Consider the following 27,691-nt stretch of genomic DNA (forward strand, 5'->3'; position numbering starts at 1 on the left):
GAAAACCATCATTTCTGCAAGCTGACAGAGTTGAGCAATTTACACTAACAGGACACGACCACTGAGCACTTTTATTGTTTTTTTTTAACCCGCTCACATCTGATGTGTCAAAGTAGTCAAGGCTTAGAATTATTGACCTCCTGCTGATCCATTTATCATCCATCCATCCGTCCAGCCCAGACATTTTCACCGCGAGCGGCCCACTAGGTCAAGGTGAGACAGCCCGTGTTTAGTGTGATTTGTCCTATCGCGGTGACGACAAACGGCGGGGGGGCGTCCGTAACTGGCAGCGCTGCCTCGTGACAGACACAGAAGCCAGCATCCTCCAGGAGGAAGCCCTCGACATGAAACAGACGAGACAGGGTGTCCCCTCCTGATGTCACCACCATCAGACCTCCCCTGCCTCCTCAAATCTTCCCTCAGGGTGAATGTGGACTGATGCATGACAGCCACCAAGGGCTTTCACCTCTCACTTCTGTGTGTCAAAAAGAATGCAAGAACTAAGTTTTTGCATCACTTTTTTATTTTTTGGGAAACTATAAAAAGCAAAAAGAGCTGTCTTTTTTTTTATTATTATTAGTGCTGATGATCATCCAACAGTTAGTTTGCCATTTTCCTCCTGAACAGATTTCCAGATGCTCTACCATAGGTGTTTCTCTGGCCAAAGTTGTGTATTCTGCATGCCTTCCACTCTACTTATTACCCCCCAAAACCAGCTGGAGGCCAGAAAGGGCCCAATCCATCATCCTCAGCTTGGCCCAGCTCTGAACCTGCTCACAAGAATGGAGCTCTTTCACTTCCCCTTTTCTTCCCTCCCCCCTCCTTTACACCCCCTCCTCACCCTTCCCAAACCAAACCCAAGAAGAAAAAAAAAAAAAAAAAAAAAAAAAACGCACCCCCCTAAATTCCACTGCTATACCGAGGTCACTTACCGGCGAAGCAAACCTGAGAGGGGCTCTCTGTTTCCGGCTCAGAAACACTTTGGCCATTCACACGCGGCTCGCTGTTTGGACTTGTGGTAGCCAAAAAACAACAACAAAAATAAGCATTATGAAATATGGAGTGTGGCTTGGAATCTGATCCTAGTAAAATGTTTGTTGAGTGATGGGATGGAGTCCGGGTTCAGCTGCTAATGACTCCAGTAATATTTTAAAAGGGAGGCCTTCCATCCTCAAATAGATGGACAAGCTGATCAATAATTCCGAGCTTCGGCTATGATGACAGTCGGCGGAGTGGGTAAACGGAAATGGTATTTTAGTGATCGAAAAGTCAATTAGCTGTACATAAATGCTAGACGCTAAAAAGCGAGGGCAAAATGGCTGAGAAGCGAGCGTAATTGTAATGCGATACGGCCAAAGAATACGACCGCTGCAATCAACCTGGACACAGAAATTCTCAGGCCCTCATGTATTCCTAGTAGATCAGCGCTTCACTTCTATGTTGTCCTCCTCTGCATTAACCTTGATCTTACAGCCTTGCGTATTAAAATGTGATAACTTTGCTCCTGCTGCAGGTTGTCGTATCGACGACCGTCAATGTGGATGGCCATGTCTTGGCTGTCTCTGACAACATGTTCGTACACAACAATTCCAAGCATGGGCGAAGGGCTCGCAGACTCGACCCTTCAGAAGGTACGCCTCCTTATCTGGAGAATGGTAGGCACATTTTTACATCTTATAATTTGCTTCGCTCTTTTTTCTCTTAGTTCTTTCAGCCATCCTCCCATTTTTTTCCCTCAGATCACAAACGTAGTCGCCTCTAGCACCTTTTGAATTTTTTTGTTCCTCCATCATCTTCATTTTTTTGAAAACTTTTTCAGTTGCTTTTTGCCTCTCTCATTCCTGCTGCTGAAGGCTCGACTGGAAAAAGTGTGCATCACTCTGTGTGTGTGTGTGTGTTTATGATTTCAGTCTCGCTAATGATGATGATGATCATACATTAGCTAATTCATGATTTTCAAAAAATGTTATACGACTTCCAGTTCCCTAATGCACCTACATTTGTCCTGAAAGCCCGATGCGAAACATGATCAAATTGCTTAAGAATTTGGCTGTGAGGTCAATTTCCTGCCATTGAGTTCTGCGGATTTAACTGTGAGAGAGCTGAAACAGGGGGAAAGAAGGAGAAAGACAGAAAGGAGGAGTGGAGGGGGGCGGCTGGTGTGTGTGTGTGTGTGTGTGTGTGTGTGTGTGTGTGTGTGTGTGTGTGTGTGTGTGTGTGTGTGTGTGGACGGGCGGTGGTAGTGGGGGTCTGCCTATGAGAAAAACAGAACTTACTGTTTTTCTTCCAACTGATTCCATATGATAGACTGATTGCCTTCTCAGCCAAAAGAAAGAAAAGACGGACCACCAAACCATGGGAAATCCAAAAAGTAAAATGCACTAAACATAACCTCTTGACCCTCATGGCCTCCAATTGCAGATGGGAGCACACACAGCTGAAACATTGTAAGAAGAAAAAAGAAGGGTGAGCGAGAAAGTGAACTAACTTAGGCCAATTGTGCAAATTGCTTATCTTTAGATTTCAAGAGCCAATTATGGCTGGGCAAACAGTTTATATACACCACTGACTAAAACAAGCTTCTCTACACATTAATGGGCATTAATGGTTCTATCACCAAAAGCAAATGTAATGTTTAATACAACAACTACTAATACAGAAAAAAAAAAAAGACCAGACAATTAATATATCTCAGTGCTCTCCAGTCCTAGTGGGGGAAAAGCTAATCTATTTGTTTTTGTCTTTATTAATGACTCCTCTACTGGAGAACAAAATCAAATAATTAAAGTCCTGCCCGGAGCACCAAAGTCATTATGTTCGCTGACGTTCTGTTTGTGTGTTTCACGTTTATGACACGATAGGTGTGGATCGCCTAGCAACCAGTTTCTTAATGAGGAGAGCAATTAAAGAGGTTGAGCCCTTGCCTCCATGTTCCCCCGCTCCCCTGGGACCCCCTGTGTTTTCCGTGTGTATCCATGTGTGTGTGTGTGTGTGCGTGCGTGCTTGTGTTCTTTACAGGTTACCCCAACCCATCCTTTTATTCCTCTCTTCACCACACTCTTCAAAGCAGCAGAGTGATGCCCCGTAAAGCAGGAAAAGAAGCTATTGTCAACCGCCCAGTTGAACATGTCTTTGTCTCATAACTTTGATACAGCTTCCCTCCGCTTAACCGCGTGCGCGCCCACAACTTAAGATCTATTGTTTTGTTTTGTTTTTTTCCTTAGCTTCAGAACAAACTAATTTACCATGCATCAACAGCGATCGCTCACTTTGTTTAGGCCCACCTCGAACAAACAGGGATGTGACACACGAGAGAAGAGGACCCGGTCATGAAGCGTAATTCCAGCCCCGTCCTCCATACTGCTCTCACAACTCGCCGGCAGACAGACAGCGGGCTTTAAATTAGCAACGCATTCTTCTGCGGGAGTTCACTGGGCGAGAAGCCTCATATGTGCGGCTGGCTGGCTGTGTGGCTGAGACACAGAGGCATCCTTCCCTCTCACGGCTCACACTGCACTTGTGCCGGCTGGCATTGATCAAGAAGTGCTGCCCCCTATTGGTGCAGGAGGGGCAAGGCCCGGCGGATGACAGACTGAAAACTCACCATGTGACATTTTTGTTCACTTGTGTGTACTGTCACACAACAAGCATATTATGCATTCAGACACGAATGTGCTTTGTGGCGGCCTGTCACTCAGACATGTATAGATTCAGGCTCAAAGGTGCATAAACATGCTCACAAATAGCTGAGTCTTTCACACACACACACACACACAGCGTCGCCCCCCACTCACATGCAGACAAACACAGAATGTATCTCTCTCACACTCACACACACACACACACACACACACGTTCCTCAGCTCAGTTCCACCATTATAGAGCCCCAGACAATATAGGAGACTCAGCATAGAGCCTGCAGCGCCTGCCTCATTTGCATGCCAAGTGGCTGTAATGCTGTTAGGGTTTATGCAATAAAGACAAGTGAATCCAGACTGCTGGGCCTAAGAGGAAGAAAGAGAAGGAGCGGAGAAGGGGGGAAAAGGATAGGAGGACAGGAGAAAGAGAAGAAGAGAGTATGAGCGAGAGAGAGAGGGAGAGAGTGCGAGTGAGAGAGAGGGAGAGAGAGAGAGAGAGGGGGAGTGAGACACACAGAGAGAGAGAGAGAGAGAGTCAAAGGGAACAGATGGCCCAGGGAGAGGTAAAAGGTATAATCCCATCAGCTGCACTATCAACCGACCATCTGGACATCCCACAGCACAATTACAACACATTTCAGCAGGCAGAACAAAGGACGGCTTCATGGGGCCACATCAGACCTGTTTGAGTGTCACAATACTAGAGCTAAGACCTCCTCTGCTCAGATCTCAGATCAGTTTTGACGTCCTCTGCAGCTAACCCTAACCAGAGCGGAGACAGATTAGAACAGATCACAAATCGGCAGCAGGCATTCCATTCAAGGCACAGACAGGATCTCCGAGCGATTTTAAGTAGACCAACAAAGTGAAGAGGGTGACGCTTCAAACGCAAAATAACCAAAATGAAAACTCGCCGTGACATGTGAATTGAAATCAAGTTAATTTCATCCTTTGTGAAACCAAAGTTTGCAAAGACTTAGTGATGCAACAGTCAGGCCGCCTCTTTGCATCCTCATCCGCCACTCCTCGCGATGCCTATCATCTGCTGAGGGGGCATTGTGCGTGTCTGTCATCAGATCGCCTGCGCTGACTGTGTAATCCACTTCGCCACGGTCCCCATTCAGCACATGCTCCCCTCTCTGTCTGTGCATTGAGACATATGCAAATTTTCAGGCAGAAGGGTGGACGGCTTAGGGCCTCGGTCGCTGCCTCTCCATGGGTCCTTCTGTACGTGGGAGGGGGCACTGGGATTTCCGAGGTGGTGCGTCTGTGTTTGTGTGCCTGTGTGTGTGTGTGTGTGTGTGTGGTGTGTGTGCACGTGTGATTGTGTATGCGTCTCGTCGGTTTCAAGCTGCAGCTGCCCCCCAACAGTCACCGTCACCATCAGGCCCTCTTGTTGCCTCCTCCTCCTCCTTTCTGCCCCCCTCTCTCTCATCCCCAAAGTCAATTTGTTTACAGTAATTTTGAAGGGTGAATTATTTGCTGTAATCGTCCGCACTGATGAAGGTCAGGCCCTTAGAGGGGGCCCGGCATGCCCATAGAGGGTTGGTCCTCTTTCAGACGCTCTGCTTCGCAATTAAGGAAAGCAAATGTCACTCCTCCAGGCCTCACAAATGAAAATCTGTACGAGGTGATTAGCATGAAGTCAACAGCGCCTGTTAAAGTCAGATTCCCTGTAGTACCAATGTGTGTGTGTGCACTTTATGGGCAGGGAGAGAGAGCAAACATGACCTGAACAGACCCAACAGCAAGGCAAACAAAGGGAGATGTCTTGTCTGAGGTGATCCATACAACAATGGCTGACTGTGATTTACTTACTGGATGGAAAGGATAATAGAGGTTTAGAACTGAGCTTGTAAAGCAAAAAAAAAAAAAAAAAAAAAAAAAGAAAAAAGAACTTGCAGAAATAGTTGCTCACATTTTGAGGAACAGGAAAACATGCACAATTCATAGTGTATTAAAAGATATTGATGGAAATAGATTAAATTTGATATTGCTATTTTATGGCGAGCTGTCTCACTATTTCTGTTGTAAACACGGTGTTGTGCTGAACACCATATTAAGGTAATGCATCAAATGACAGTGAACGTAAGGCACCAGATCACTCAAATTAGATTATAATAACAACCCAGACTGTTGATGAATGGCGGAGCTACGTAGCAGAAGTCATGCCAGATGAAAAGCATTGTAATAAACAATATGAAATGGATTGAATCGATCACAAAAAGCAAGAAAAAAAAAAAAAGTCAAGCTGAATAATTCATGAGTGCATTTCACGTTATGAAACCTGAAACTACACTCGGTGTTCCTCCACTGTACTGCACATGCAGAACAAAGGTAATGAAATAACATGAACCAGCAAAGCTTTCGCTTGTCATTTCCACTTTAACAGCCTGTATTCTTGACTCATTTAAGATGTGTTCAACTTTGAAATTTTTACTGTACATGCGAGTGCATGCTTAATCAATTCTGATAGCTACATTTGCCCTGACACATAATTTGCTCCATCAAATCATTTTCCTGGTGAGCCTGGCGTTTAGCCTTTGTGAAGTGGACCATTTGAAGGGTCTGCTTAACTACACCACTCCAGCGCGCTGATAAATGATTTTGATTCTCGTGCCTTAAAGGACAAATCCATCATTTTTTTTTTTTTTTTTTTCCTTTCCGGGGGCAATTTCCATGATATGTCTTTGTGAGCGAGACGTAGAGGGCTGAACGCAGAGGTGGTGCAGTTATGTGTCGGAGTGGAAAGAGACGTGCACCCGAGTGTTGAAGCATAGGTGCTGAATTTGCTCTTCTCTTTGTGTTGGATAAGCAGCCACCCCATGCATCAAGGCTATCAGCCCCAGCGAGGGATGGACCACTGGAGGAGCCACCGTCATCATCATCGGGGACAACTTCTTCGACGGCCTACAAGTTGTGTTCGGCACCATGCTTGTATGGAGTGAGGTATGACGCCGATTTTTCAGATCCGCCCCAAATCCAACCGATATGTGCAGAGTTTCGGTTTTTAGAACGTCTTTCTTGAAATATTTGGAAAGTTTAAAACTGTTTGGAGAGGGCGTCCTGCCGGCGGTGATAACAGTACACGCTCTGTAGCTTGTTATTGCACAGGGCTCATTATTTCTTTTCTTTTCCCCGTCTGTAATCCAGCTGATAACTCCCCACGCCATCCGCGTCCAGACTCCACCTCGGCACATCCCCGGCGTTGTGGAAGTCACGCTGTCCTACAAGTCCAAGCAGTTCTGCAAAGGCGCCCCTGGGAGATTCGTCTATACTGGTGAGTCAAAACATTTTCTCTCTCTCTCTCTTCTCTGTTTCTCTTTCTACAGGCTTCAGCTGTACCCTCCCACCCCACCTTCTCCCCTCTCTCTGGATGGAGCCCTCAGCCCTGAGTCCAGGCTCTAATAATGAACTAACCAGGGCCCCGCTCGCTGAATATTAACTGTGCGAGAGCCGCGCGGCTCGTGAAGCGCCGTGTCGTAGGTAGAGGGGCTCCTACAAGTGCAACTCGATCCCCCTCTGACCTGCCGTCGTACGAGGGCGTTGCCGAGCCCCGTTAAACTCAGGATAACTCAGTCTGCCAATTCTCTTTATCTATCCTTCAGTGATACAGATAATGCTTTCTGCTAATTTGCTGATTCTGTAAGCCCAAAATGTGGTTTCATTTTTTTATGAATCAGATTAGAAATGCAATATCTAGGTTAAGTGCATGAGTACGTCTGAAGTTATTCTCATGTGTGTTCAACATGAATTCATTGGAGAGAAAGTGCGCAACGAGATGAAGGAGGTGTGGTGTGTGTGTGTGTGTGTGTGTGTGTGTGTGAATGAATGTGTGTGTGTGTGTGTGTCAAACTCTAAGTAAAGGATCTGATTATCTTGGCTAACAGAAGGAAGTGGTGGTCTTATCTGTCATCATTGGCGAGGAGGCAGAGGTCGCGGGGGTCAGAGCCTGTCTGACCTGGAAGCCTCTGTCTGTTCCAGCTCTGATGGGCAGAATAAAATGGGGGCGCGTCGAAGCCCCCCCCCCCCCCCCCCCCCCCCCAGTGCTCCCAGGCCTTCAGCACAACTCTGGCCTTGAGCGGAGCAAGGCCAGCACTCTGCTGGAGCTGCAGCCGCCCCCCCCCCACCCCCACCCAACACACAACCCCACCTCCTGAAACCCCATCCAGACCCCTCCATCCCGGGGCAGCTGTTTCTCATCAAGTCCCCCGCCCCTTCTCTCGCTCCCCAAACCTCCAGCACCACCACCACCCCCACCCCCACCCCCACCCCCACCCCCACCCCCAGCCATCCGTCCCCTTCTCTTCCAACCGTGCAGTCTGGCCCAGCTCTCCTGCATTTAACCTCCCTAGCAGGAGCGGAGCAGAGGCCAACAAGGCACCGGGATAATGAAACAGGAGTGTGGTGTGGCTGCGTAACTGTATGTGTGTCTGTTTGTGTGAGAGTGAGTGATGTAGCGTAAGTGTGTGTGTTCCCGGTTCGTGTGTGTGTGTGTGTGTGTGTGTGTGTGCCTGCGTGCGTGTGTTACTGCACAGCCCTGAGAAGGTGTATAAGTTAAGACATTAATGGCTTCTATAGCACCCTAGTGAAAGTGCCAGGTCCCTTAAGAACAGACCCCATTAGTCACAGAGGCTAAGCGGATTGGGATGATTACCATCAGGTTTTACTGGGGAAACGTGTCCCCTTCTCTCTATCTTTGTTGATTTTTTTTTCTTCCTCCCCTCTATTCTTCCTCTCTGTCTTCCCGGGGTTCCTACTCACTTCCAGTTAGTATAAAGATACAATTACCCCTGGAGGCAACGGTGGTACAATTGATTAGTGCGGTGAATTAAAAGAGAAAGTCACCAATAGACAAGTCCGGCTCCTCTGCTCCGCTATTCCCTGTGTGGCTCACCCTGATTGTACAAGGGTTGACGCTTTAAAGAATGAAACCGTTAAAGGGAGCAGAATGCATAACGCCAGAATTAGGTGCTGCTGATTTCATATGTACAGTAATTGCTAGGTGAAAGGATGTTAGCTACTTCTCTCCGGCATTAAAAAGTGAATTGGCTGATGCATGGAGTGCAGGGGAGTGGATCATGTATTTAAGAATGAAACAGCTCATTTCAAGCCAGGTCTTTTCTGCCGGTGCGCTACGGCACTTGAACAAATGGGACTACATGAGCAAATAGATTTGAAATGACCCGGAGTTACGGCGGCAGATTACGCGGGCTGAAAAGGGTACGTGGCGACACCGCGGTCTAAAAGGCACTGAATGTTCTGGTGTCATATTGGAGAGCGCCATGTGCATATCAAAGGTCTGCTTATCAAAGCATATGGCTTCAAGCGTGACTTGAGAGCACGGCTTGAGAGGAGTGCCTTTTTAGACCCCCCCTGCCCCCCCTTTTTTTTTTTTTTCATGTTGACTCTTCTTGCACCACCACCCTAATTGTGGAGATTTAACTCGCTCAATTTAAGAAATTATCACAAATTACTAAGAGTCAACACAGAGGAGACTGCAGTCGATTCGAACAGCAGAGGGACACGTCCTCACTCGGGTTAGCACCCTGGAACCACTCCAAAACTCACAATCCATTCTCAGAAAGGGAGCACCCTGTAGTGTATGTCAAATAATCCTGTTGGCATTGACTATTGAATGTTTTAAAACACTAATGAGACAAACAGACATGCCCCACTATATAAAACTTTTACTACGCCGTAAATTACCGGCCGCTTCAAGTAGCTTATAACTTCTTTAATTGGCACATTTTTAAAGAAATGACATGCTGCCTATTCCTTTCTATTTTACAGTCTATACCTTTTACCTTCTCGGACAACACTGTCCCTTGGAACTCGCTGGCTTGTCCTCTGTCTAATCCATGTATTGGTTATCCATTGGTCAGGACAGGGCTGGTAGAACCAACTGTCAGCAAGGTTGTGGAAAAATCAAAAGGAGAAAGTCGTGGCTGTACCTGAGTCAATACTTTATTATACTTTACACTTTATTAAGGACTGAAAACAGCGTGAGCTGGCTTGATGGAACATTTCTAAACAAAACGTCTCAATTTTCAGCCTCGTTTGCAGCACCTTAACCTTTTTACTGTGTAGTTACAGGAGTATATGAAGGAGTAAATCATAAATAAAAACGCGAGCGCACAATTCATCCAATTTAAGCTCCTAATTGCATCAGAGCTTTTGGTTTTCTATCTTGGCCAAGTTTCCATGAGCGCTCCCCTCCGGGGGCAGCGATGCAGGCCCTTGGTAATATGGTTCTGCAAGCAGTCCTAACACACTCCGCCACTATTTATCCTAATCAGTGACATCCACATAACCAGGATTGCTTAAAATGAACCCCTTCCGCGCCCCAGAAAACGCACATTTACCGGGACCCCATTTGTCATGGGTAAATTGAGGGTCAGTAAACTTCGCCTGTATCCTCCAGTGGGGATCCAGGACATGCATCATAACGTTAGGAGAGAATGATTGGCGAAGGCGAGCTGTCACACATTTGTCAGGGGGAAGGGAACATTATTTGCTAATTTCCCAAGCTGGGCACTGACAGGGTGCTTCGTCTTCAGACCTTTGGTGACCAGCATGGCTTCTCAGCTATTAGTACAAGTCAAGTGTTTTTTTCCATGTTTTTTTTTTTTTCTCTCCCCCCCCCCCCCCACCTTACTGTAAAGCGGCAGTAATAAGAGCCACTCGCTCGACCTCACAAAGCCGCGGCACACTGGGTGAAGGATTTTGGATGAAGCGGACGCCCCATACAGCGGGCGGTTCACGCCGGGCTTTAGTTGTGGCCAGACAGCCTTGAGGGCTGATGGATCACAAACTTTCCTCGTCAAGGTGACGCTATCGACTCCACTGCACCAAAATCTGACAAAATGGGTATGAGGCAGTCATTCATCAACATAAGGACAAAGGGGTCATGTGGGCTTCACTCAATACTGGTGGAGATCAAGAAATGTCAACCCTGTAAGGGATGGAAAAGGAAGACGTTGTTGGTGCAGCAGTAAGGTCGCTTTCATAGCTACACTTGAAATACTATTTCCTTTTATATGCGTGCCGATAAAACACAAAAATCTAAATTTCTGCCAGAATATTTGTCTCGCAATACATGTTCACTTAAACTATGGCAACTTTTCTGTGCCGAAATCCAGAAATATAAATAGTTTCATCCTGTCCTCAAGTCCAAAATTAAACTCACATCCTGTTCCACTCTTAGAAAGAGGAACAAAATGTTTTGTGGTCTTGGACTTTATCCCCTCCTCCCCACCAAAAACACAAAAAGACATTAAATAAACAAACACAGACGTCTTTATCGGAGCACATCAGATAGGGCCCTGCGCTGTCCAGCCTGTGAATTGGGCCTATCCTTATGTCTCTCCTCCGCCCTGCCGTTACTTTGAAGTCCCAGCCTCACAAGCTGATCAGATGGAGAGCTTCCTTTTCATTTCCTGTCCTACAGGGCTGGGCTTGGTGCTCGGTTGGTTGCTGGTCAGTGACGGGGTGTGGCCAACAGCAAAGATATGCTCTAATCAAAGGCATTCAAGGAGGAATGTAAACAGATCGGCGTTTGAGAAGGACTGACAAACACGCACCCGATGCTTCATACGAGGGAATGTATATTTAGTCTTGGAAACATCATTTTAGATCCATGTAAAAAGCGGGATAAAAAAAAAATAAAATAAAATAAAAATCTTGCTGCTGTATGAAACAGTACAATGAGATTGGATGACACAGGCCTTCATAAATGTCAGCGCCACAGTCAAGTGGGTTGTAACCAGTTGGCACAACAGTTTTAGCATGTGTCAAAGCATGTTATCCACTAGCCATATCCCCATACCTGCCTGTCTCATTACAACTCTGGTATTTAGCACTAGCTCCGCAGGAGTGGGGCAGACACTCGTTGCCAAGTTAGATGGGCCCGGTTTGAAGGCCTTGTGAGCCCGTGTGCCGCGCGACAAGGTACCGCGGAGGAAGGTCCTTGTGTCCAATTAGAGGGCTGACGTGACACGTGCTCGCACTCCCCCACTGTCAGGCAGCTTGTCAGGTAGGCTTTGAGAAGCACACTGTGGCATTATTCCACAGCGTGTTATCAGCAAGTGACCTGTGAAATCCAGCTCCGGGAAATTGATTGAAATAAGTACTTGCAGTTGAGCATGTATTTTCGCCCCATTACATCTCTCCGTGAAATGTATTGTGGTTATCTTTCAAGAGAAAAATGAAAGTATGGGTGTGTGTTTTTTCTCTCCCAGTAAGGACAGTATTCATTGATTTGATTTTAATTGGACCCACTTTTTGTCCCACTGTATCGTTAGAGGTCTGTTTTGTAATGGCTCTTAAAATGGATTGTCCTCACTAAGTCACAGCATCAGTCCTTTGCCACAGGAAAGATAGACAGAGGAGGCAGGGAAGGGGGGGGGGGGGGGGCTCTTGATAGACGAGGATCTCTCCCCTCCTCCTCCTCCTCCCTCTCCTCCTCCTCTTTTCTCTTCCTCCTCTTCGTGCCCCATTTTCAGTATGATCCACACCCAACGGGCTTTAAAAGAACTCCAGCCCCCTCAAGCCCCCTCCGCTGCCGCATTTTGATTGAAATTCATCGGCAAGTTTATTGAGAAATGAATGAGGGAGGCAGCGCGGTATTGACTTTGAGAGGAAAACACAACTCATCTTGAATGAGGGGGAAAATGCGGCCGTAATTTAGCCGTCATCGATCTGTGCCCCGTCCATGTATTGATCTTCATTTTACAATATTAATTTGCGCTTGCAATCAGCTGTGAAGGGAACCCATTTGATTTCTGTTGGCCGGTAATGTGTGAAAGTCCGCCGACGTCCTTAGAGAAGTGGCACACATACTTTAGATGTCATCTAAGAGGATTGAACAGGTGTCTTCGGCCCTTTCTAATAATACAGCCAATATGAAGGGAGCCTGAAATTATGGATGTGCAATCTGTAACATTGCTCCCTTTTAACCGTGTTAATTACATTTTATCTGTTGCAGGAGCAATATCTGCAGGAGACTGTAACTGTCTAGGTTTTTTTTCATCTGTATTGGCTCAAAGTTCATGAAATTTCAATGAACATTGATCTGTCTCCATTGATTTATCTTAACTGCAGATCTTTGAAATTTTAATTTCCTGTTCAACTTGAGACTGCTGGAGATGGAATCACTGAGTGATAACTGGCTGCAGTGGATGGAGATGATATGGTCAGTGTTGAAACAGATGAGGTTTGCTCTGCGTGGGTTTGCTGTGAAAACTCAAATTTGGCTTGGTTTGAGGTTTTTTTTTTCTCTCTTTTTTTTTATGGTGTCTACATCTGCATGCGTGTTTTCTGTTCTCTGAATACTGGAACCAATCTATTTGAGGAGCAGCAGCAGCATGACTTTGAATACTTCACCTTCCTCCTATGCGCCGTATTCAGTTTTAACTCCTTACAGTAACACGGAGAGCAGATCTGCATCTCTCTCGTCTCTCTCTAGTCAGCCGCCGGACGGCGGCGAGAGCCGGTCTTCACGTTTGCTGAGGCTGCTGTGAAGTGCATCCGTCTAACAGACTGCCGGTGTCTCGAAGGCTTCACGCAGACTGTTTGACAAGTCACAAATACAATAACACTTGAATGAACTTCTGCCTGTGCTGTTTATCTGTCTCCCCCTTTCCAACTCCCACTCCACCTCTAATTTGTGTTAAGGGGAAAGAAAAAAATAACTGCTCAATGGTGTAGGAGGAGTGGAGATAAGCTCGAAGCAGTTAAGTATAATTAGCGAAAGTAATAGCTGGCAAATGGCAACAAGGCTAGGTTTTTATCTCCTGGAAAGATAGAGTTATCGTAATAAGCTGTAATGGCTGGCAGGAATGCTAGTACTCTGTACAAGCTCCCATTCAGGCTCATAGACTTAACAAGGAACAATTTCCCTTGAATTTACTGCTTTCCTCAAACATTTCCCCATGTTTATACCCCGATACTGTAAGTCAATACATGTGTTCAATCCACTTTCATTGAGAGAGGGCACACACTGGTGTATTGCCATGTAAGCACTTCTGGCTGCCAGCGTCGGCCATGTTACACTGTTCCTGTAGAGCGGTTACTCATGTCCTATTTCTAGAGAACATGGAGAAGGAGCAGCAGACCACACTCGGATGCCATGTACGCGCCGCGCACTCCACATTTTAAGTAAAGTGGCTGGACTGAGGCGGGCTAAAGGAGCTCTCGGGGAAAATGTGTTAGTGGCATGAAAGGGGCGGCAGATGAAGGCGTCAGATCAAAATAAGATTGGGAAGTGCACATTCCAGGCAGAGGAATTCCACTGAAGGTCTGCCACGGACGCGCGGGCGCATGCGCGATATTCAAAATTGGAAATGATATGGTCACAGCTGCAGACCGAGTCATGCATTCCACTTCTTCATATTCTGAAACATGATCATTCGCTCTCAGGAGAGAGAATCACTAAAATATTCATAAAAATATTCCTCCGAACCTTCATGAGGGACAAGCACACTCTTCAGCAGGTCCGTCTTTATTTTTTGCCACTTATCATGCAAATTTTTGCTCACAGGAGGCAATAATTTCTTTAAGTTATCAGCCGTTTCATTCGAACATATTGGCTGTCATTTTGGCTTTGCAGTCTGAGTCCTGCTTGAAATTAAATCATCTTCCTCTTTGTAACGTAAGCGAGAGAAAAAAAGGTGTAAGCAATATAAATGAACAATACAAGTAAGCTGTCTAAATCTGAGCAGAAAATGAGAGAAAATGAAAATTCTATTAGTCTCTAATGCCCCCCCCCCCCCCACCTCCTCCATGTGCTCTTCATCTCTCCTGAAAAGTATTCAAATGCAAGCCCTGCCTTACCTCCCCGTGTCTCTTTTTCTCTAATTATCCATGAGGTCAGTAAGCAAAATGGGGAAGAAGCCAGGAGATCAATACAAATTATCCCTGAGCAAACCAGTGCTGACAGTTTGAATTGCAGCATATGTTTACCCAAAATCAGGCAATTTATCTTAATATCAGGCGAGTAATGCAGCAGGGGTGAGAGGTCACACAATCTCTCCACCTCATAATTACCCGCCTCTAAAACAGGAAAGTGGTATTGATTGGCCGCGGGCCGGGAAGCGGGCGTGACTGGAACGTGCCAGCGACCCCCCCCCTCCTTCTCCGTCCCCCTCCACCACCACTATCATACCTCCCCCAGCGTCGGCCTCCACCCCTCCACCTTTCTTGGTCCCTCCTCCCCTCGGCTAGACTCCCCACCCAGCGCAGGATTTATGGGATGTGTGTGGAGGGTTTCATGTTTCCTTGCAGCGATTGAGAAGCTGTACAGGAGGGGTAAGGAGGGGTGGCATGCCCCCCCCCCACTCTCCCCCCGCCCTCGTTTGCCTTATTGTGTCGGAGGGACACGGAGGACGCGACGCATTCTGGCACGCATGGAGTCATGCGGGAGCGAGGTCCGCTCTTTAGATTCGAGTTAAGTTTATGACAGAGTGTGAAGCTGGAGCATAATGACGTTACATGGATTAAAAAAGACACGGGGTGAAGAGGTGGGGGCAGAAGGAGGGGAAAAGGCAGCTGTCAATGTGTGTGGTATAAGAAAAAGTAAGAAGAGTAGTCCCAATGATTCTTGTAAAAGCTCAGCACTTGAAAGAAAATCTTTGCTCCGGAGGAAGAATGTGCAGAGCAATGCGATGACTACACACATCACACATTTATTGTGGAGATTGAATATAAGTGCTCAGTATATATCATCAGCAGCTCTTACAGGATTATTGACATTGTCTGTGTCTGTCTGCACCGGTGTACATGCTATGACTACAAAACTGTCAACTCATCAACTGACAGCACCGTTTAGTGCTAATGCAAGTCTCCATCAGCTGTCAAAAGCATTTGCATGAAATCAATAGCAGATGGCGCTCTGTGTCACCAATTTCATTACGCCGGGGTTGTTACAAAGATCATCTCCATGATAGATGAGATGGCGACATGTCAACATGTGGAGATCACGCCTGACGCCGGGACTGCCACCGCGGAACGGCGGGCCGATTGAACAACTTTAACTGTAGTTTTTGTTTCGCGATTTACATTTTAGTGCTGTCACATTTAGGCATGATATTCTATATAAACACAGTATAAGAATAAATAAAATGCGTTCTTGCAGGATTCAGGGTACCGTTACCGTACCCTCTGCGCTTACAGTAGGGCATCATTATCATTGGAAAGGCACATCAGACAGAACACCTATCCCGACCCAGGTCTCGTCCTGTACTGTACGTTTCTCCGGCTGTGTTCCCAGCATGCCTGGTGGGTTGTGTAGGCCCCAGCTGAGGCAGAGGACAGGAGAGCGTGATGTATCACCCTGAGAGAGCCCACTGACAGCCTCTGATGATGGATGGCCTGATTATGGAGTGCTTTTTACACATACACAATTTACATCACACTGAGCAGCGGGGTCTGGCAAGGGCTGCCGCGCATACACTCTCTCGGCCGGGCACGTGCGCTCACACTCACACTCGCTTTAACACACATATACACATCTATGGGACTGCCAGAGTGCATAGATAAGAAGGGGGTGGAAATAACAAAGGAAAGGGGGCAAATTCCCTGCTACAGCCTTGTCATATGCGATCAATACGGCAGATCAGTCCTTTATTAAGGAGACGATGTCTTTCCCCCGCGTTCCGAAACAGACCTTTGTCGTTCCGGTGTACATGATGACATGTCAAATCAGATTTCCAGCAGTTTATGTTGTCATGGCGTGGGGGTTATTCAGGTGTATCTGGGCTATAGGGCTGAACACCAGTGCGTTTGTAAGCTAGATCCTTGCGATCGATTAGCACCCCAGCATTGTCCATGCTTGAACACATAATTGCTCCATCTGATCACGGTCGAGCTGGCAATTACTGTATTCAGGTTTTTGGCCCAAGTGGTGCATGTGTGTTCGATTGTATGTATGTTTCTGGGAGAAAACATGACGACTGTATGTATGCATGAGTAGGTAGTGTGTGTGTGTGTGTGTAGCGATACGTTGTGTGTGAAGGCGTGTTTAGAGGAGAGAGCGAACAAAAGGAAGAATGAGAAACATAAATGTTCGTTTCCCTGCCGTGACTCCTTGGCTCGTGCTTCAGTGGCCCTGCCTGTGTGTGTGTGTGTGTGTGTGTGTGTGTGTGTGTGTGTGTGTGTGTGTATATGTGTGTGTGTGGGGGGGAGCGTTTGCTTGCTTTCACATTCTCTGGTGTTCAGCAGGTTCAGCGAGCTGTGCGGTGTTAATGCTGAAATTACATGCTGAGTAATGAGTGATGGGCCAAATTACAGGGTGAACAATGAATAGAGGCAGGCAGCTCTTATTAGTCTCCATAGAAAGCCATTGATTTATGAAGCGCCTTGCTCGGCGGAGTTACTCTCCTGAAAATGATATCTACATTGAGAAGTGATGTTCTCTATTAAGTCGTTCCTTCCCCCTTTACGCTGCTCTCCCCCTTCCTTCCCCTCCTGCTCTCCTCTGCCCTCCCAGCCTCTGCCTGTCCTGCCTATGAGTGTACACATGATTGTTTAGAATCAGGCGGAGCTGTAAGGAAACCTTCAATTACCCATTAGGACTGTCAGACATAAAACGCCCCGCTCTCACCAAAGTCTGGGTTATGATTCATTTACTTTGTGCCTCTGATTCATCGCCCAATATGCCTCATGCCCCAGATTACTATTTGAGGGGTGGGAGAGATTAATGGCTCCATGGGATCTGCCGCCGTATTTCACGGACCCAGTGTTGCAGTACAGTTGGCGCAGAAGGTTGAAATGACAGCAACTTACACTAGATCAATGTGTGGACAGCCTTTCACAGATTATTAAAGCTCTGTTAGATTAAAAGACCCTCGCTATGTAGTTTGCTGTAGTCAATATTCCCAGGCAGATAAAAAGGGGGAGGGTTCCTGTGAAGGATCCTCAGACTGATGTAGGTCATCACGGCTGTTAATGGAATAGCACTTGGTGACACAAGTGTCAGAGGAACCTGTGTCATTTTCCATCACTTGGCCCCCCCAGAGCCACTGATGTTTCATAAAAATTGTCTCGCCCCTGAGGTTTTGACAAAATTAGGCATTCCGAAATGACTTTTGTTCTGTAAACTCCAACAGATTTCTCAATTAGTTCCTCTCCGTCTTTTTCAAATTTAGCCCTGAAATTGTTTAATATTAATCATTCTATGTCCTTCCTCTCTGTCTTTCAGCCCTCAATGAGCCAACCATCGACTATGGTTTCCAGAGGCTGCAGAAGGTCATTCCCAGACACCCCGGCGATCCTGAGAGGTTACCAAAGGTCAGTACGGCGTCGCTGCTGCCCATTAAAAACACTGAGCCGCGGCGACACAGACCAGCTTGGGTAAAAAAAACGGCTTGATACTCTTTAATGTGACAAACAAAACAACATCAGCATCAACTTAGAGCACTGTGACCCTAAACAGCTCTGCCTCGCAGATGTGGCTTACCCACTAACCAGTGTGGTAATGGTATTGGTTTTGTGTGTGGAGAGAGGCGTAAACTCTCTGTGTGGTAAAATAGCTCAATCAGGCGTTTTCCTCTCCAGTAGTCTGTGGAGATGGTAATCTGGTCAGAAACGACGTCTGCACCCTCATTACCCCACTCATGTTTTCCTTTCATTTTCTGCAGCTCGATTTGGTTTAATCTTTTGTTTACAGAACCCTGTGCCGTAAACCCCCTAGTCTTACTGCAGCTAATAGACAAAGACTGCATGTTATTATGCTTTGGCTTTCTTATTGTTTTCTTTTGAACCCGGGTGAAGGAGTTGAAAGCCCCATCAGTTTTAGACACACTGTTGTGGCACATAAACACGCTGCCATATTGAAAGATCTGAGCCTGAAAACTAAGGTGTACTCATTGGGAAAAAAAAGAAAAAAAAGAAATCTCTTTGATTCTTTTATTCTTTTCCCTCTCTTTGATTCCCTCACTCTTTTTCCTATTGATAAAATCTCACTCTGTTTTCACTAATTGCTACCCTGCCAGTAACTATTTTGATGACTGACGTTCCAGATGTGTCAAGTGTAATAATATGACTGATTAGTACATTGAAAACCCCTCGGCATGTAGTAAAGTGGAGGCCACCTCAGAGTTTTAATAATACTGTAAAACCTTTAAAGACCTTATCTATTAAATCCCAGCATGCAACACAGCAATATCATTAATGTCCAACGGACAATTTAATAAAGAACAGACCGTGTGGTAGCTATAGAAGTTTGACCAAAGCGATGTGGAGAAATAGAACATCACAGCTTGTCCCTGGCTCGGTATATGAAGTGTTTCAATTAGACCCGGTCCCTGTGGAGGCAGGAAACAACACCTAGACATGAAATGTTACTCTAATTTCAACTGTAAACGAAGACCAAAAGGTAAAGTACACTTTTACCTTTAATATCCACATGACTCTTTCCATCTCCGCAGGCATCGCCGGTCAATCGAGCTCCACTGTTTCTATTTTATAAAGTCACGCAGTGTCTTTGTAAAAAAAACCACATCTCCCGAACAAAGAGAGCAACGATGTTAAACCCAGCTTTATTACAGAGAAACCTCGCTTTTTTCCTCCTCGAATAGAAAACATTGTTGGCTCTGAGACAGATTTTGACACTGAACCCAAGATTAGTTTCCTGGATGTGTGTGTATACTTAATATAGCACGCTCTCCCAGCCTTTGCATGAAACAATCACACAGTGAGATGAAACCCTGCACTTCCAATAAACAACATAAATATTTGATTTGCTCTCTAATGGACCCAAATATGGGGTTCAGGGGGCATGTAAATGATCCCACCAAGTGATTCGTCATTGTTAAGCTTGCCATCTGAGGGTCAGCTCTCGGGGTCAAAAGCACATTCCCAATAAAACAGCCTGCGGCGGGCTGAAGCTGGCATGTACGTTTGGAACGAGAACAGAAACGGCATATAGAGAACAGCCATTACAGGGTGCAGGTGAGGTAGGGAGACTCTATAAAAAGAAGATAAAGCTGGAGGACGCGGGGTGTGCATTAGCAGAAAGGCAAATCGACACCAAGCTCACTCACCGCCTCCAACCCCCCCACCCCCCCCCCCACCCACCCCACCCTCCCATGACTTCACCCTCCAGTTGATAATATTACTGCGCTATTGATTTCCACCAGCCTTCTCCCTGGGACCAGTAAGACACGTGGTAATTGTAAGGAGACAGAAAGCCAATATGGGAGTGCTCATGGATAGCAAGGGATGCACGCTAATATTGTTGCTACACAGAGAAAAAAAGGGGGGAAGCTGCCTCTGATTGAAGTTTACCTCGTAATTCTAAGACAACATCGCAGATGACAGTCTGACCCTGTGGGAGGAGTGGAGATATAAAAATTCAATGCAAAGTCCAGGGTGAATATGAAAGTAATAAGTGTGAGCAGTCAAGTGATGAGAAAGGAGATTGGTTTGCGGGCATCGCGTTAAGTGAAGAGAGACTTTGGAATTCACCCTCCTTTTTAAGATCTTGTTATAAAACAATTTTCTATTCATAATATAAAAAAGACAATTTATAATACCATTTTGTGCCCTCTGGCAGTAATGGACAAATAGACTGGATATCACATTATATCACACTCAATTTCTCTCTTCTGTAACAAATTAGATTCATTATGAAATTAAAAGTGGAAACTCAATATTGTTTTATTATTAAGCTGATTGCTTTGGATTCTTTTCTTTCCTCCCAAAATGAGCATAAGCCCATTCTTTTCCAATTCTTTGTGTAATCCACAAGGAGAAAATATTACAAATGTGTTCATGTCAAGCAATTACCCATGTATTTAAATGAATCTCTCTTCCTGTGCTCTTTGAAGTACCTTCATCTAATGGCCCTATGCTTCTAAATGCATTCATTACCTCAGGCTAGAGCTAACAGAGTAATTGCCTTACAGTTTTATAATGGCATTAGCACTCCAAGCTACATAACCTAGGCCCTCTTTTATTAACTGTGATAATATAAATACAACATCCATGTTAATCTAGTGCTTGAAGAATCACATTTGGGCTCTTCTAGACCAAATCTCCTTATTGTTAGATATTTTTTATAACACATCATTTGTTATGACTTCCACTTATTATTTTATTTTTTTTTTTTTCATGGCAATAACATAAAACAGCCTCTAAATCTGAGGTGATCTGTCATGTGAGCGGCCCCATTTAAACGGTGTGCGGAACACGGGACCTTTATGCAAAGCACGGCAAACAATGGGAGAAATCTGTCACGCGTTTGTCACAGAACAACAGAAATCATTTGAAGCCTTTAATTGTTTCAATTTAACATGGTGTGTTCTGATATGTCTCCATGACAAGAAAGCCAATTACACTTATGCTGGAGCAGTATTGAGATTTACATGGAAATGCCCTCGGAACACTATTCCGTGCTAATCGTATTCACAGCGTGAGCTGATACGCATGAAAGCGTCTCGTCAGAAGAAAACAAACTTCTGCCTTGATTGGGTGCAGCACTTCTCATCATCCGCGGATATGACTAGGTTGCCACTTAAGCATAGCCCTGCGAGTCAGCTTGGTTAGTTAAGACACCACGCGGTAAACGACAGATTAAGGATGAGAGGCAATATCGTTTTCTCCCCTCCTTTTTCCAAGCTGTCCTTATGTCACTGCCGCAAAGTACCATATGGACAAGGAGGGAGAGGACGTTTTACGGAGAATGAAACATGGCTTGCGTGCGCGACAGTCTTAATTGCTTTAATTGTTGTTTAAAATTGAGAGCCATGTAGGAGATCTTGAAATATGATAGAATAGATTATTGGTAATTATTAACTGCAGACAAAAAAGAAAGAAAACCACTTTATCTCACTCAGCGAGAGAGAGAGAAATCTGTTCTGCCTGATGAGAACACATCAAGACAGCTGGTCCTCTCATTTAGTCTACCTGCCTCACGACAACCATAATTCTTTATTTGTATGCAAACTAGATGCATGCAACGTTGAGCATACACACCAATTTCAGAGGTAAATGCCCATTCTAAGAGCCACCCATCCGGTAACTTGGGGTGGATTAAGCGATATGTTTCTATAAGAGAGCATGGCATACGCTGGAAGTGGCTTCTACAGTGATTCATCTTGATAAATCAAGGACTGTGGTAGATATGCTCCTCAGGATGAAAGGGCCCATACACACACTCCGTACACACTACATACGCTGTGCCTTGGAAATGCAGGCCAAGTCTTGGAGGCCGCTGTTTGAAGGCGCGAAGGCTGTGTTTACATTCATTTACGGCAGCTGCCGTCTTAATCCCACACTGCTATTGCCAAGTGATGGAACACTTCAGACAAATTACCGAGGCCCGCAAAAGAAAACACAGCGAATGTGGGAAGAAAACAAGCGCCATCTGAGATGTTTCTGGTGACAGATTTGCATTGCTTTTAACCAGGGTTCTAACAGCACAGTCGACAAATCTCTGCTCTACAGCAGGTGACAACAAGCGAGCATTTTAAAAACACACGCAACAGCCATGTCTGCAACTTGCCTTTGTCAGATTAGATGCACTCTAAAAGGAGGAGAGGGTTTTCATAGAGCATATTGCCTTCTGTATTATAGAAAACAAAGAGAGCAGTCTGGTTGCTTGAGAGGGATTTAATTGTAAGTGCTGAATTCAAAGAGCAGATAAAGACACACAAACGGGCCAAACCCCACCTAGCTGAAAGCCCGAAACGGAGCGGGGTGGAGGTGGAGTGGCGGGCGGGCGGGCGGGCGGGGGGTGGGGGGTGGGGAAACAGAATTTGGGGCCAACTCATTTTCAGTGTTAAGAGCCAAAGCAACACAGCTAATCCGCATTGTCAAGCGGGGGCAAGCATGCAGACATGGATAAGACCACATCCTGAGCATCCGTGTCCCCAAGGCACAAGCACCCAGCTCTTGCTGGATGGGAAGTCATTTGTGAAGTCCTTTGCAACAGCCAGTCAAAGAGGTTAATTGAAAAATTCCTTAATGTCATTACAACAGAACTAGATTAACCCAGAGCTAATTCACTTTATTGTTCTGAAGAGAGGGGACTCGGCGTTGAACTCCGGAGCAAACGTGAAGCCTAGAATCAGGGGTGAGGTGTTGTTTTTTAAAGGACTATGCCAGTTTAATTAAGATAGGAAACATTATTCACTGCTCTGCATGGATGGAAGGAGCAAAATGGTAGCGGCGTATAAATGCAGCTCCGGTGCCTCTTAAATCAAGCTGGCTTTTATTTAGGCCGCTGAATATGTAAACATTCCTAAAGCTCCCCGCGACCCCGCTGCTTAATGTTGCCTCAGATATTGTTTGCTACCGCAGGAACGACAGGGGTCTCAGACGTAACCTCGCCGGGTCCTAACATTTACTCTCCCTGTTTTGCTCATCAGGAGGTGCTACTGAAGAGGGCGGCCGATCTCGTCGAAGCCCTGTATGGAATGCCCCACAACAATCAGGTCAGCATTCACACAGCCTGCTTTCAGGTTGCGCATCGCTCTGTTCAATGAGGGAAAAACAAATGAAAATTTACTGATAGCATCACCAAAGGGTATTTTCACCACTATATCTGGAACAACGTAGGCTCCGTGTATTGTTCAGTTAACCATATAGCCATGAACCGCGCATCAAAGAGAAAGCATTGCTGTAAAAAAAAAAAAAAAAAAAAAAAAAAACATAAATAACAAAACCTCTGCCTTCTTTCTCTGCGCTTCTCAGGAGATCATTCTGAAGAGGGCAGCTGACATCGCCGAGGCCCTGTACAGCGTTCCCCGCAACCACAACCAGATCCCCTCTCTCGCCAACACAGCCTCCCACGGCATGATGGGAGTCAACTCCTTCAGCAGCCAACTAGCAGTCAACGTGTCTGAGTCACAAGGGAATGACCAAGGTATGTGATTTAGGGTCTGGCGCCGTAACTCAGGGCTTCTCAAACATATGGCACAGGGTCCTGCAAGGGGTCCTTCAGGGTCCTCCAGGGGTGTAGCTGCAAAATGAGAAATAGTTAAACTACACTTTTTTTTTTTCCTTTACTCATTAAAATTGGAAAATTGATAGACATTATGTTTTTGAACATTTTGCTGTCGACGTCCTCATAGGCAGTTAAAGAGGGGCAATTAAGCGCCAGATTCTTCTCTTATTAAACTGACATCTGCAGTGTGTGCTGGTATAAAAGTGTTTGATTGCAACAGTAAATTCCCAGTGTCATTTACTGTAATCAATGGACTTTTTTTTTTCTTTTTCCTTTTTTTCCCCACCTCCCTTGTAAATACAACAACTGAAGAAAAGAAAGAAATGAATGAATATCCCTTTTCCGTTTCCCACCCGTGCTATTCAGTGGGCTACAGCCGGAACACCAGCAGCGTGTCCCCCCGGGGCTACATCTCCAGCAGCACCCCACAGCAGTCGAGCTACAACACCGTCAGCAACAGCATGAACGGCTACGGCAATGCCGGTATGAACCTGGGAGTGCCAAGCTCCCCTGGGTTCCTCAACGGATCCTCTGCCAACTCCCCATATGGAAGTGAGTAGCTCGCCACGACTGCACGCCGCCGTAGTAGCACTAAGCTGCCGCTGATTTAATTCCAGCTCCCACATTCGTTTTTCACTTCAATGAATCATTTCTGACGGGGGGTTATAATATTATTGATGGCGATAATTTATTGCTTTTCACTCACACGTACTTGTTTCGTGGAGGCAGTTTTTAAGGGCACGCGTGTAGCTCCGAATTACGCCAGGTATTCATTTTTATGTGGATTTTGCCATATGCCACCTGTATTTGTTCAACCGGACAAGATGTTGACGGTAGGGGCCTGTGAGTACTGATCATGTATCCCCCCTGGCAGTAATACTATCCCAGCCTTACCTTAACTGCCCTCTCCCTCTCCAGCACCGCTCACAGCACGTTCTCACTCTCACCCTCCCTCCTTCCCTCTCCTTCCCTATCGCCTCTACAGTTAAACAAAAGAGCGCCTTCGCCCCTGTGGTCCGACCCCAGGCCTCCCCACCCCCCTCCTGCACCAGCGCCAACGGCAACGGACTGCAAGGTGAGCCCCCCTCACCCCCTCATCCCTTCCCCACGGACTACTGGTCAGATACCGCTGCTCAGGCCTCTGTCCGGTTTGGTGAGGGATTAATCATTACAAATATATGCTTTTTGACAGGCCAATTTACACCTTTCAGTTCACATTCAAATACACATGCATGCATGCGCACGCACGCACTCACACACACACACACTCACACACTCATACACACACACACTGACGTACGATCGCGAGTGCCGTCGTGTCTGTGCAAACACAAAGTGCATCCTTGTTGCCCTTTCATACAAATGATCCGCTCTGATGTCGCAGGAAAAGACCTTCCCAGAATTGTTTTAGTAATTATGTTTATTAGGTTTTGTGCATGTGTCATGACCAACATGATTGCTTTGAAAACAAGCTTAGCCGTAGTGTGTGCCCCAAGATTAATAACATTGGGCTTAATGAAGTGGGAAATTAAAGTTCATCTTGCTACACGTTCATACTTATTAATACATGTTGTGCAGAAATTAATGAGCAATGCCTTGCCATCATCTGCGCTGGCAAACTTAAAAGCATTTCAACCATGACTCTACAAATATACTCAGTGCAATATAATAATATATCATCCCAGCACTTCACTAGTCGCCTAATTGTTAAAACGTGTGAAAATACTGAATATATAAACTCTCGGGGTGAGGTACAGTTGCTAATGATATCCTAAGCAGATGGTGTTGGTAAAATAACGGAAGCTACCTTTGATCTTGCCTAATCTCTCTTGGATAATGACGCAGAGGCACAACTTAGGGAACGTGGAAACGTTAGGACTAATGCGCTGCTCAGCGCCGGAGAGTCAAGGATAAAGGGAAGAGCGGAGGAAAAGGGAAAGTGAGAGGAATGAATCTGAGGTTGGGGGGGTGGGGGGGGGGGGGGGTCTGAGGAGTGTCTCGTACTGTAGCATTGTGGGAAGTGACCGTGTTGTTGCTCCGCCGTCACCACGGCCGCATCTCCTGGGAGTCTGGGCCACTGTTTGCCATTACCCCAACGCCAGGAGAAATATCACACATAGCAGGACTGGCATGCTGGGGGCTGAAATGTCAGAGCAGGAGGGAGGTTTTCAAACTCTCCCCCGTTAGGAGGACGCGCGGCAGCAGGCTGGCGGACACGGCAAACACTCACAAGCACAGACGCAAACAGGCACATTGAGGCGTGCACTCACGCACTCGCGCACTGTCAGATGGCTGGACTCGCACACATACTCACACACACACACACGCACATACACGAACATGCATGCAATGAATTAGAGCATTTTGATATTTATTTCCACGCCTTGTTGTGGCCTGATGGAGTAATGTCTGCTTTGTTTCTGTCTCCCCCTTCTCATCCCCAGCCATGTCCGGCCTGGTTGTCCCTCCAATGTAAAATGCACTTTCGTCCTCTCGAGCACCAGTCTACACACTACCACTTCACAGGACACCCCCTCAGCACACTGCAAAAATGCCGGTGTAATGTATAGTCAGCCGCTTGTTCCGTTTTTAAAGACTAAATGGAAGGAAAAAAAAAAAGAAAAGAAAGAAGTGATTTTTTTTTTTTTTAATGACTTTCACAAACCCGCAGAAAACAAGGATTTCACAAGGAACAATATTTCTTTTCTGTGGGATTTTTTTTTTTTTTTTCCTCCTGTATATTTTTTCCCCCATTTTATCACCCTTGAAGAGGACACGGGACGATGGAGGGTTTATTTTGTATACCTGTCGGGTTGCGCTTCGGCCTCGGAGACGTCCAATCAGCCACACATTCAATACTGGAAGGGACTCTGTGGACTCACCATCTGGTTGTAAAGTAAAAACACTGATGTACAGTACATTTGCCAATGAACTCGTTTGCCTCAGAAATTGTTTTTTCTGTTTCAACTCTCTTTTAATAGATTCACAACAGTTGTGTGTCTTTATAATGTGACTTTTTGTATTTTTATGTGTGAGGAAAAATACACAGGGGCCAAGACAGTTTGAATTTCAACTGGAAAAATATATGAGATATATAATGTAGAAAAATCGATCATTAAAAGTACAACAAATACGAGTGAAAATGGGGCAGGGCTGGGTGGGTAAGGTTGTATCATGTTTCATTCCTGCATTTTAACTTAAATTTTGTAATTTATTGTAGCTAGAAATCATCTTCAAAAGCTAAAAGAAAAAAAAAAAATCCTGTTTGATTCAACAAGCACACTGACGTGTACAAAACACTGCTCTGTTGATGAATATGATGTACTTCCATGTCTAGAGCTTCCTTTTAAGCAAGTGTGTTTTGCCATGTTTTTCAACTTTTTTGCTAGCACTGTATATTAATGCATTCCTAGGCTACTGTGAAGTCTGTTTCTTGTTGATGAGGAGCAGTCTCCCCCGTTCTAGCTCCAAAACTCCCCCTATGTGTTTTATATGTGGTTAAAAATTGTAGACTATTGTGATATTGCCAAACTTGTGCTAAATATTTATACATCTGTCTTTTTTCATGTTCTTTTAGACCAACAAAAAATGTTGAAAAAAAACAAACAAACAAAATGAAAACCCATTGAGAATGTAGGAGTATAGTAGTTCATTGTCATATTTCTGTTCAAACACACACTTGCGCTCACTGAGGGAAATTTTGTAACATATCAACTATAAATAATGTATTTATCTCTGAAATTTTGTATATTGCTTTTCATTATGTATGTATTAATCGTCATGCCCTTAATATAGTGATGCAGCACAGATAATTCAGCCAAGAACTGTTGCCTTCATTTGTTTTTCTTTTTGTATTTGATGAAATGCAATGTGCATATAATTCATGTGTATCCTCCAAAATTTGTGTTACTCCGTCAAGACTCTCTGTCCATTTTTTTAAAGGGGAAGTCAAACTTCATTGTTTATTTTTATATTGATTTTAAATTATCTATACAGACCATTTTGGAGAAAAACTTTGTTGGTTGTATTGTCAAATAAATTGTTTGTGACCCATATGATAGTTGTTAAGATCCAATAGAGACTAATGTGCATGAGGGGCAACCTTGGA

At 45.4% G+C, this 27,691-nt stretch overlaps 1 protein-coding gene across 13 annotated transcripts in view; it reads left to right on the plus strand.

Moving 5' to 3' along the window:
* LOC115399264 (transcription factor COE3) overlaps nt 1-26,900 on the plus strand; it is a 68,513-nt gene extending 41,613 nt beyond the window's left edge. The window contains exons 8-16 of one of the 13 annotated variants that reach the window (XM_030106544.1): nt 1,514-1,655; nt 6,454-6,587; nt 6,792-6,918; nt 17,836-17,924; nt 23,006-23,071; nt 23,331-23,502; nt 23,896-24,135; nt 24,569-24,736; nt 26,028-26,900. In XM_030106544.1, the coding sequence (XP_029962404.1) occupies nt 1,514-1,655; nt 6,454-6,587; nt 6,792-6,918; nt 17,836-17,924; nt 23,006-23,071; nt 23,331-23,502; nt 23,896-24,135; nt 24,569-24,736; nt 26,028-26,059 (1,170 nt within the window). In that variant the 3' untranslated portion in view covers nt 26,060-26,900. The remainder of the gene's footprint in view (nt 1-1,513; nt 1,656-6,453; nt 6,588-6,791; nt 6,919-17,835; nt 17,925-23,005; nt 23,072-23,330; nt 23,503-23,895; nt 24,136-24,568; nt 24,737-26,027) is intronic. The other 12 variants (XM_030106545.1, XM_030106546.1, XM_030106547.1 and 9 more) reach the window with 12 other exon arrangements.
* Nucleotides 26,901-27,691: the final 791 nt, after the last annotated feature.

Source organism: Salarias fasciatus, chromosome 13 (genome assembly GCF_902148845.1).
Source record: "Salarias fasciatus chromosome 13, fSalaFa1.1, whole genome shotgun sequence".
Lineage (NCBI taxonomy): Eukaryota > Metazoa > Chordata > Actinopteri > Blenniiformes > Blenniidae > Salarias > Salarias fasciatus.